General features: G+C 41.9%; 1 protein-coding gene across 2 annotated transcripts; it reads right to left on the bottom strand.

Moving 5' to 3' along the window:
* Positions 1–178: 178 nt before the first annotated feature.
* On the bottom strand, positions 179–9,846 carry PDCD2L (programmed cell death 2 like). 2 transcript variants are annotated; one of them, XM_067540084.1, is made up of 7 exons: positions 9,622–9,846; positions 8,475–8,638; positions 8,265–8,334; positions 6,141–6,538; positions 5,205–5,318; positions 4,009–4,160; positions 179–973 (listed from the first exon to the last, which is right to left on the bottom strand). In XM_067540084.1, exons 1-7 carry the CDS (start codon positions 9,751–9,753, stop codon positions 843–845), a joined length of 1,161 nt encoding a protein of 386 aa, XP_067396185.1. In that variant the 5' UTR covers positions 9,754–9,846; the 3' UTR covers positions 179–842. The 2 variants fall into 2 exon arrangements, with proteins under 2 accessions (XP_067396185.1, XP_067396184.1); XM_067540083.1 differs by lacking the exon at positions 9,622–9,846 and adding an exon at positions 9,003–9,331.
* Between the last annotated feature and the right edge of the window lie 497 nt (positions 9,847–10,343).

Consider the following 10,343-nt stretch of genomic DNA (forward strand, 5'->3'; position numbering starts at 1 on the left):
GCTTGTTAAAGCAAAAGTTGGTAAAGAAGAGGTTGCAAGAGAAGGATCAGAAATCCGTTATTTGAGCAGTAGTTTTAAACTCCTCTTCATATCATAGAAGCTTCCCTTACAAAAATGTTCATGTGTAAAATGGAATAGGACTCCAAATTCTTACATGCCTGTTTTCACCATCAATCCCACACCCCACCACTATTCTGCTACTTGTTAATGGTGTTCCTTAACAGAGCGCAGTGACAGGAGAGCCCCTCTAATTGGAAATCAGTTTTAGTATCACCCCACAAATTCCTAAAACGACCCTCATCATCTTTAGTATATGATCATAGTAAGGATGCATTTTCTTGGATCACAAACTACATATTCACTTAATGCCAACTGAAGATAAAGAAATCCAACTAAAATCCCTGTATTTTATACTTAATCTGATTGATACACAACTTTAGAGAGCAGGTCAATTTTCCCTGCTGAAAAGTTTCAGAACTCTAGAACACTGCCTGGCTGATATAGGCCACACTCTAGTTTTAATTTGTGAGTGCAATAAAACAACCTTCCCTCCAATCCCCAGCAGTTTTAAAGTAGTCACAGTTACTAGCTAAAATAGGCACTGCTAAATCAGTATACAAAACTGTGTACATAAGCACAACCAGCAAATTGTGTACATGTACCAATTTTTATGAAAGTGCATTAATATTCACTTTTTGGGGTTTTATTTGCAAGAATTACTAAAAACCCACATCGCCATGTAATTCAAAATGTCACCATATTTTCATTAGATTACATTTTCCTGCACAAATACCTTCATTTTACTCAAATAAGAACTTTATTTCTACAAGAAAATAATCGTTTTATTTAAATAATAGTTGATCTGGATCTTCTTGTATAAAAATAAATTCCTCCAAGGGGTTCTGATGATTAGTTGGCCAACAGCTTCTCTCACATGTGTAAACTATAACTGTTCCAAATTCCACTGAAAGATCTGAAAAAAATATTTAAGAGTTTTAGTGTATTAGTGGTTAACATATTAAAGGACAGAAGATTATAACTGCATTCACAGAAATGTATAAGCAGTATACACAAATAACTATTTACATAACTAAATTTGGGTGGTCATTTGTTCATGTGTAATTCTAAAAAAACAAGATTACTTACCAGTAACTGATGTTCTTCGAGATGTGTTGCTCATGTCCACTCCACTATAGGTGTGTGCACAGCTCTGTGCATGGTTCCCGGAACTTTTTTCCCCTTAGCAAATCCCGTAGGGCCGGCTCTGGCACCCTCTGGAGTCCTGGGCACATGCCGCGGTATATGAGGCGTGCTGGCCCTATGCCCCCTCAGTCCCTTCTTTCTGCCAACTCCGGCAGTGGGGACAGGGGTGGGTGGGTTGTGGAATGGACATGAGCAACACATCTCGAAGAACATCCGTTACTGGTAAGTAACCTTGTTGTTTTCTTCTTTGAGTGCTTGCTCGTGTCCATTCCACTATAGGTGACTAACAAGCCATACCTTTGGAACTGAACTGATCTTACACTGATCTGTTCTGTGCGCTTCTCCCAAGCACCTAAGGCAGCAGTCGTGGGGGTTGCTGAGCAGGAAGGCCTTCATGCAGGAAGAACACAGCTTGAATCCCAGGGACTGGGGCATAGCCAGGCCGCTCTAAGTCCCCACAAGGACTTGCCTTATCTCTAACTACTCTAAACAACACTTAACTATGTAATTAACTAAAACTAACTTAGAATATCAAACAAGTTCAAACAAGGGGAATAGTACTTGCTGAGAGCAAGGCTAGTTCCAGCAACCGTCACGGGCGGAAAGAAGGAACTGAGGGGGCGTAGGGCCAGCACAACCTCATATACCGTGGCTTGTGTGCGGAGCTACAGGGGATGCCGAAGCCAGCCCTACAGGATCTGCTAAGGGGAAAAAAGTTCCGGGAACCATGCACAGAGGCGTGCACACATCTATAGTGGAATGGACATGAGCAAGCACTCTAAGAAGAGCATAGCCCTTTCTCCACAGGTAATTAAAATATCTATTTATAGTGGGGCAGATAGGTAGACTGGCACAATTATAAACAACTCTGGGATGTTAATTAATGCCCCAGTCTGGCAAACAAACACTCATGCACATGCTCAACTAAGCATGTGAGAAGCCCTGACTTAATTATAATATCTTTTAAGGATATGATGAGGGTAAAGGGGCACTAGTAGTAGCTAGACCAATGGACTATTCACATGCCTAAAGGTAAGCAAATGTGTAAGTGCTTACAGGATACAGGAATTAATTCAGTGCTGTTTCTGGCCCCTAAAAGGTTCCATTTAAACTTAGAAGTTCTTTGACATTATTAAAAAAACCAAATAATCTAAAAACTCAGATTCCACTTAATTCAGGATTCCAAATACCAATGATAGGCTGAGAGATATTAATAATTCAGTATCTAAAGGGAAGCTGGACCGCAAAAGCCCAAGGTTAGTTAAAATTGATTTATGTTTAAGGAAAAAACATATAGTTTTGGTTACAACTGTTTGTCACCTGTGCTGCAGAAATGTTCCATTGCTGTGTGAAACTTAATTTGAATGCTAATCATTCTGTAATATGTATATAATAACAGAGCATCTCTTATCATATGCCTCTAAAACATTATTTTCTAGTGAGAGAATATACATTTAATTATCCACCTCATGCATAAAACAGCATACAGTAATTTAGACATTTCAGTTAAAAGTATTCCATAAAATTACTGTAACAGTAGTTATAAAATTCAGACAGAAGTGTGATTTTTAAGTTGTTAATTTAAAAATCTGAATGAAATTCACAAAGAACTTTAAGCAGGCCTTGAGCGTACCATCTTTAACAAAATTCACCGCAATTTAAAAAAAGATTATGGGTCAAATTCTGTTCTCTTACATTTGTATCAACCGTTGTGGTTTCAGGGAGGTTGAATCAGCGTAACAAAAAGAATATAGCTCAGTATGTATTTGAGAATCACAGTCAAATTTGTTTGGTACCAAACTACTATTTGAAGAGACAGGGAACATCTTTACCATAATCCGCAGTGTGGAAGGTTGGTTTCAATGAAACCTAGAGTATCAGTGTTTTGAACTACATTTTGAAACAAATACAGGATAAATCAGGGTTTTATTTAGTAACTAAACCCTCCTCACCTCAAATACTGATAACTCTTAAGGCTTGTCTACACTTAGCTGTAGCGCTTAATGAAGATGCTAGCTATGCTGACAACAGAGCTTCGCCTATTGGTGTACTTACTCCGCCTTCCCAAGAGGCAGTACCTATGTCGATAGGAGGAGCCCTCCTGTTGACATAGCACTGTCTACTCTGGGCATTTGGTCAGTATAACTGCGTTGCTCAGCAGTATGGATTAGCCATACCCTGGAGTGATATAGTTGTATAAGTTTGTAGTGTAGACCATGGCTTAGTCTCCTGAGCAAAAATTGAGTACTTTGTCACTTCAAAATTTTAAAGAAAATCTGCTGAGATTTTTAAACAAACAAAATAAATCTTGTACGTGGCTGCAGTCTTATTTAAAGATATTAATTCAGTTCTCAAGTCTTTGATTTAGAGTAGTATTATAGGTTAACTACTATTCAGGGACATGGAGTTTTCTAGACTCCTCTTATTGGAAAGGCACTAAGGAAAATATGAAGCTTTGATCAAACAGTCCCAATAAATAGAAATAAGCAGCAATGGGAATACTGCATCTCATTAAAAGGAAACTAGCATGTTAGAGACAGCTGAAACTGAACTACAGTGAATCCTGTACAAGATGCTGTCCTTATTAGGCAATCCCTTTTCTCACAAGATCCCCAAAAGCATTGAGTACAACTTAATAGAAGGTTACCTCCAATATCAGTTAGCTTCTTGATTGGCTTAATCGTATTAAAAAGTTGTAATTCCATTCACTGTATACATTTTGCAAGAAGTTCCAGTACACTATAATCATAATCAACAAGCAGACTGAATTATATTCAGTTAAAGTAATAATAAAAGGTTTAACACCTGCATCAACACTCTTCAGCATGCTGACCAGTGCTGGCATCAGTTGAAACTCAAAGACTCTGTTACTTCCACAGTTGTTGCAGGCTGGAACCACTTTATTAATGTTGGATGAAGGACATGTTATAAATAAAGGCTGGCCACACCAGGAGTATCTAGGGAAGAAGACGACCCCTTATTTACATTTTTTTAAACTAAATCTCATTGACAGACACATGACAATGTCATATTAGTGTTTGGGATTCTAATGCTAAGAGGCTGCCTATACAAACAGGGCATCAGCAGGAACCATAATCTTTGCCGAAGTTTCAGAAGTATTCATTTCGCTACTCACTAAGGCTAAAGTGGGGAAAAGATTTAAGAGGGACACTATGAGAGAGCTGGACATGATCAACAATGCAGCCTCACAATATTTAAAAGGAGACAGAAGACATGCAGTATCCTCAACTCTCATTAAATGCAGTCATGCAATTCCAGTTCATTGGGAATGGAGGGCTCTTAACACTTTTGCAAGAATGGGGTGCATAGCAGCACCATTGTGCTTCTCAGTAAAGCACTAGTTCTGGTACAACAGATCACACCTCTCTCAAGAACCATTGTTTAAAGGTAGCTTCTGCTTCAATGCAACATGTAAGATTCTGTTCAGCACCTCTGAGAAGTGTAGCACAGAAATCACAGTCCAAAGGTAGTGGGACTAAGGTGTACCCCCCAACCCCCACATTTCTTGGCTGCTCTGGGAGCTGGGATGGAAGGGCTACCTCAGTTACAACAACCAATCATCAGCTGCCTATGGATAGCACTGCTGATCAGGATCTCCAATGATCTGTTATAATGGTTTCCACCACAAGGCCTGTTCCTCACCATCTCCCACTCCCCATGCCAGAGTTTCAGTGGTTGTCTTTTGGAGGACACCCTGTCTCAGTCATCCAGTTCTTCGTTGGCCAAATCCAGGGCTCTCTGCTCATCCAATCATTTTTACTGACATAAAGGGGTGAGAATCTCACCTGTTCTGAACATGGTGTGTTTTTGTCATCTATACTGTATCACACACCACATTTAAGACTAAGAACTCTTACAAAATTAAAATATTTAAAAACACATTCCATTTTCAGTGATGTCAAATCAAAGATTGGTTCATTCTCACACAAATGACTGACATTCCACCACCACCAAAAACCACGTTTAGATTATCAAAATACCTTAGAATTTGTTCATGACAGGCAGAAATTCTCTTCATAAATTTATGGAACGTTTGGTCCCTATTTTTGACTTCACTCTTTTCATACTTCTCATTGTCACCTTCACCTAGAAAACTACATGAATAAAGGGGAAATTTTGCCAATAAGATCTACAGTACAGTATACATGTTCAAAAATAAGTATGTTTACTCTGAGAAAAAAGCCACACCTTTGAAATTTCTTGTTATATTACAAATAATGAAATATTGAATAATGAAATAATGAAATCTGTGTTTTAAATCAAATCCGCTATGTATTTGTTTATACCTAGAATCATACTTTTTATGATCTCTTAAAGACCTTCTAGTTTTTAATTTTGGGGTTGTTTTTATTTATTCCCAGTACAAAATTGTAAGTCCTCTAATATACTCTTTCAAGAAGGTCCATACAACTGAACAGGAAAATTACTTCAGAAAAGCATGTACATACATCCCACAAGTGATATAATCTTTTGTACCTAAGTACCAGATTGAGCCCCCACTTCTCAGTTGCGGGAGCCTATTTTACATTCTAACAGAGAGGCAATTCTTCCTGATATAAGTGGTCAACTACACAAGTGTGCTACCAGTGTACAATAACTCTGATGTCTAAAATCTATTTTTCAGACTACTTCCTTCATAAAGTCTCCGAGTCCATCGCTCATAGCCATCCAATTCCCCTATTCAAATCCACAGGAAAAGGAAGTTTAAATATTAATCTAGGGAACTACAGGTACACTGGACATAATCCATATACCAAAACATAATTCACTTGATATATAATTAAGATAGCATAAAATTGATTGACGCTTTAGTCATTTAGGATCTGAGTAATGATTTAACTAATTAGCAAGAGTTCAGCAAGCAGGAACCTATCAAATGCCCTTCATTTAACAGCAGAGTAAAAGCCTATTCTCACCTTTCTGATATCAACTGTTCTAAATCAATGCCCTCCCTCTGTTGATATTCCTTTAAAAGTTTGTGTGCATGATCGGTATCAAGGTAGCCAGTGTAGTCTTCCTCATCCACAACACTGATGTAGTAGGACTGGAACCTGGGACAAGAGGTAGGCATTACTATCCCATCTCCACATGGAACAGGCCTATGTAAGGAATCAGAGATATCTGTGGTTTCTGACAGGCTCAGTCCTTGAAACTGGGATGCACACTCTGTGTCTGTGGACAAGGAGGAATTGCTCACTGTGTTTAAACCAAATAGGTGACTCGTGGTTTGCACAGGATATTCTGTTTCATCACAAATTCCCCAGTCATCTGCTCCATCACACCAATCCTTTGTTGCAAAGTTATTCTCTTGTTTCTGAAAATTAAAAAATAAATAAATAAATAAAGACAATTTTCAAGAGCTGTGACCCTAAGACATGTTACAACACTTTTATTGACACAAATGAAGGAACCAAATTTCTCAGTTTAATGCTTACTTTAATTTCCCCCCCAATGCTAGATACTGACACTAAAGCCATGTCTACACTAGATAGCTTACAGAGACACAGCAGTGCCAATGCAGCTGCGCCACTGTAAGAGCTCTCGTGTAGCTGCTCTATGCCGACAGGAGAGAGCTCTCCCATCAACATAATTAAACCACCCACAATAAGCAGCAGTAGCTATGTCAGCGAGAGAAGTTCTCCCACCGACACAGCACTATTCATACTGGCGCTTCTGTCGGTGTAACTTATGTCACTCCCTTTTTCACACCCCAAGCGACGTAAGTTATACCAACAAGTGGTAGACATAACCTAAAACTGCCCCAAACCAAGAAATATGCAAAACAAGTGTTCACCATGGATATATCCTATCCCATAAATAAACTATAACTTCCATTTTTAAAATTTGGATTCTTGTGGCAGGTGGAACAAGGTAGGAGTGTCTACAAAATTATGGTTCACCATTTTTGTAAAAAAAAATCTGGTTTATTGCAACTCAGAGTAATCAACAACCGTATAAACAGATTTTAGGTCTATCAATCAGTATGAAAACCAAATCCATACATTTTTATTCTCAGTTTTTAGCACCCACAGTTGGGGGGGAAAAAAGTTGTTATAGGGAAAAAACCTCCGCTATAAATAAACCAGTGTTTCTCAACGACTGGTCCATGGACCGGCACTGTTCCCCGAGATCTCCAACACACTATAGGAAGCCTGAGATCTCCCTGACACAGTATAGGAAGCCAGTCCCTGGTATCAATACGGTTGAGAGAAACTGAAATAAACTACATATTTTGTTTTTGAGGGTCCTGTTGGAATTAATAATAACATTTGAAATTATTAATATTGATATGGGGAAACCAAATACTAATGTACCCATAACTTCCTTTATTAAATCCAAAAGCCAAATGATATTTATAAAACTGCGCTAAACATGCCTAAAAAGCCTAACTAATAAACAATTTACTACCTCCAAACAGTAACAAAACATTTATAAACATTTGATCAAGATACTTACAAATGGGCTAGAGCTAGACCCAGGGGTGCTGAGACCCCTATTGATTGGCTCATAAATGGTCAGGCAGGTATTAGCAAAGATGAACCCCTTTAAAAGTTTACTTTTTATATCCTTTAACAAACAAGTGATGTCATTGCCAATTACTGACTTCAGCTAAAAGCCAATTTGAGACAATTCACCCTTATTTCCCATCTTAATCCAGATAAGGTTTACATACTCCTTTCTTCCCAAATCCTGTCCTTTCTTATCTACTTCCCGCCCCCTTACTAGCAGAACAGCAGGAAGATTTCTTTTAAGAGAGTTTTTCTTTGTCTTGTTACTGCAGCTGTTTATTTTATTAGTTACCTTTGAAACCATGCATCCTTCTCACACTACAAGTAATACTACATATTATTCTCACAGCCTTCTTTTACTTGCTGACTGGGGACTTCTTTACAACATACATACTGTACATAGATATATCCATCCATTTATAACCAAACTTAAGATAGCTTTAATTCTTTAATTTTATACTGCTCCTACAGTTCCTAAATATTATACTCTGTATATCACACTTAAAAAGAAACCATTTTCGCAAGTTATACCTGCTTTAATTTGCAATCTTGTGTTCCTTTTTCTTGCATCTGCAAATACTGGGAGCGTAACACCTTCCAGCTTTAAAGTGAAATATAAGAAAGTGACAAGAGAAATAAGTAACTCATCTGACAAAGGCAAATGAAGATTACAATATGATTCAGTATTGTATTACAGTAGCACCCACTGTCCCAGAAGAGAAATACAAACCTTATACACACCTTTCTAACTTTCCCCAGCAGCCTTTCACGGTACAAGCAAATACATTAATGACACGGTGGAATTGTGAACCTTCAAGAGGGCAATATATCTGCACTATGTGCACCAGGGTGGCACCGCAGATCCCACAAGAAGGATAAGTCATAGTTACTGAAGGGGTACAATCCTAGGAAACACAAAACAGTGGCTTTGATTAACAATGATTGCAAGTTATACTGCACAGTGTTATTTAATGCACTGGACTCTATTAAAGGGGGGATATGGTGGGAGTTTATAAAATTATGGTGTGTAGAAGGTGAACATGGCAGTATTATTGACCCTTTCATACAACACACAAACCAAGGGTCACCCAATGAAATTAATAGGGAACAGGTTTAAAACATACATAAGGAAGTACTTCCTCACACAGCACAGTCAACCTGTGGAACATGTGGTGAGAGGATGTTGCGAAGGCCAAAAGTATAATGGGGTTAAAAAAAAAGAATTAGATAAGTTCCTGGAAAATAGATCCAACAGTGTCTATGACTTACTTTACATGGTCACGGACATAAGCCCAGGCTCCAAGTGCCCCTAAATCTCTGCCAGAAGCTGGCACTGGACAACAGGGGATGCATCACTCAGTGACTGCCATGTTCTGTTCATTCCCTCGGAAGCACCTGGCCCCAGCCACTGTGGGAAGACAGGCTACTGGGCTAGATGGACCATTGGTCTGACCCAACAAGCCACTCTTATGGAAAACTCCTTCCAATACCAGCCCATGCTCAGCTGAGCTCAGAGTCCTACCAGGCACACCCTGGAGAACTGCGCAGGAACAAGCGCTCCAGAAAGCTTTAGCCTCGGTCTCCAGAAGCCTTTTGACCTCCCTGGTTACCGCTAACCGGAGCGCAGCTCCTGCAGTCAGCTGGGGCGAGCCGACCCCGGCACGTGCGGACAGCTCCCCGGGGCTCTCCCCCGGCCACGGCACGCGCAGGATCCAGGCGTAAAGAAACGCCAAGGAGGAGGGGGGCCGCACGGCGCATTGCACCCGCTGCTCTCTCCGCTCCTGCGCTCCCAAGCAGCACAAGCCTCGCACCGTCCTCAGGGCGCCCGGAACGAGCCGGACGGGCTCCGGCACTGACCGTTCACCCCTCCTGGGGCTCCCACCCTTACCGGGGAGCCGCCCAGCTTGCTGGTAGCCCAGGAGAGAGGCTGCCGGTTTCCCCGGCCGGGGTCTGGGATGGCGGCGTCACGGAGACCCAGCAGCACCCTCGGCTCCGGAGCGCGGCAGGCAGAGGCGGCCATGGCGGCCGCAGCGGGGAGCCTGAGAGAGAGAGCGCGGGACCGTGAGCGTGACTCGGGGCGGGGCGCCCCGCCCACGTGACTCAAGGCAGCCGAGAGGGGACATACGGGCAGCCAGGGGATGAGGGGACGTTTCCACCCCGGGCCCGGAGTCAGAGGGCGGGGCTGGGGCGGGACCTGCGCGCGAGCTGGGAGCCCAACCGACTCCTCCTCAGCCGGCTGCCCGCGTGACGTCACTCACTGAGGCAGCCGAGCGAGGCAGCCGGACCGGAGGGTGGTGCAATATCTGGGGGGCGGGACTGGGCTGCTGAGCGATCAGCCCCACCCCTCACTCCGTCCGTCCCCCGCGCGTGGGTCTTCCCGCTGTCTGGGGCGTGCCGCGGAGAGCCCGGCCCAGAGCGCTGCTGCGCCAGCGCGGCCTTCGCAAATCATTCCAGCAGCTCCGGGCGCCGCCCCGGGAGGCTGCTCGCTCGCTCGCTCCAGGCCCTGACGTTTGCTCCCCCTCTTTCCAGCCTTTTGTTTTGTTTTTCGGATGCACGCGAGACTCTAGTCAAGGGCGCCAATTGGTTTAATCAGGATACCCCAGCTTATGT

This window comes from Emydura macquarii, unplaced genomic scaffold (genome assembly GCF_026122565.2).
Source record: "Emydura macquarii macquarii isolate MOO-44397 ecotype Brisbane River unplaced genomic scaffold, CSIRO-AGI_Emac_v2 contig_561, whole genome shotgun sequence".
Taxonomy (NCBI): domain Eukaryota; kingdom Metazoa; phylum Chordata; order Testudines; family Chelidae; genus Emydura; species Emydura macquarii.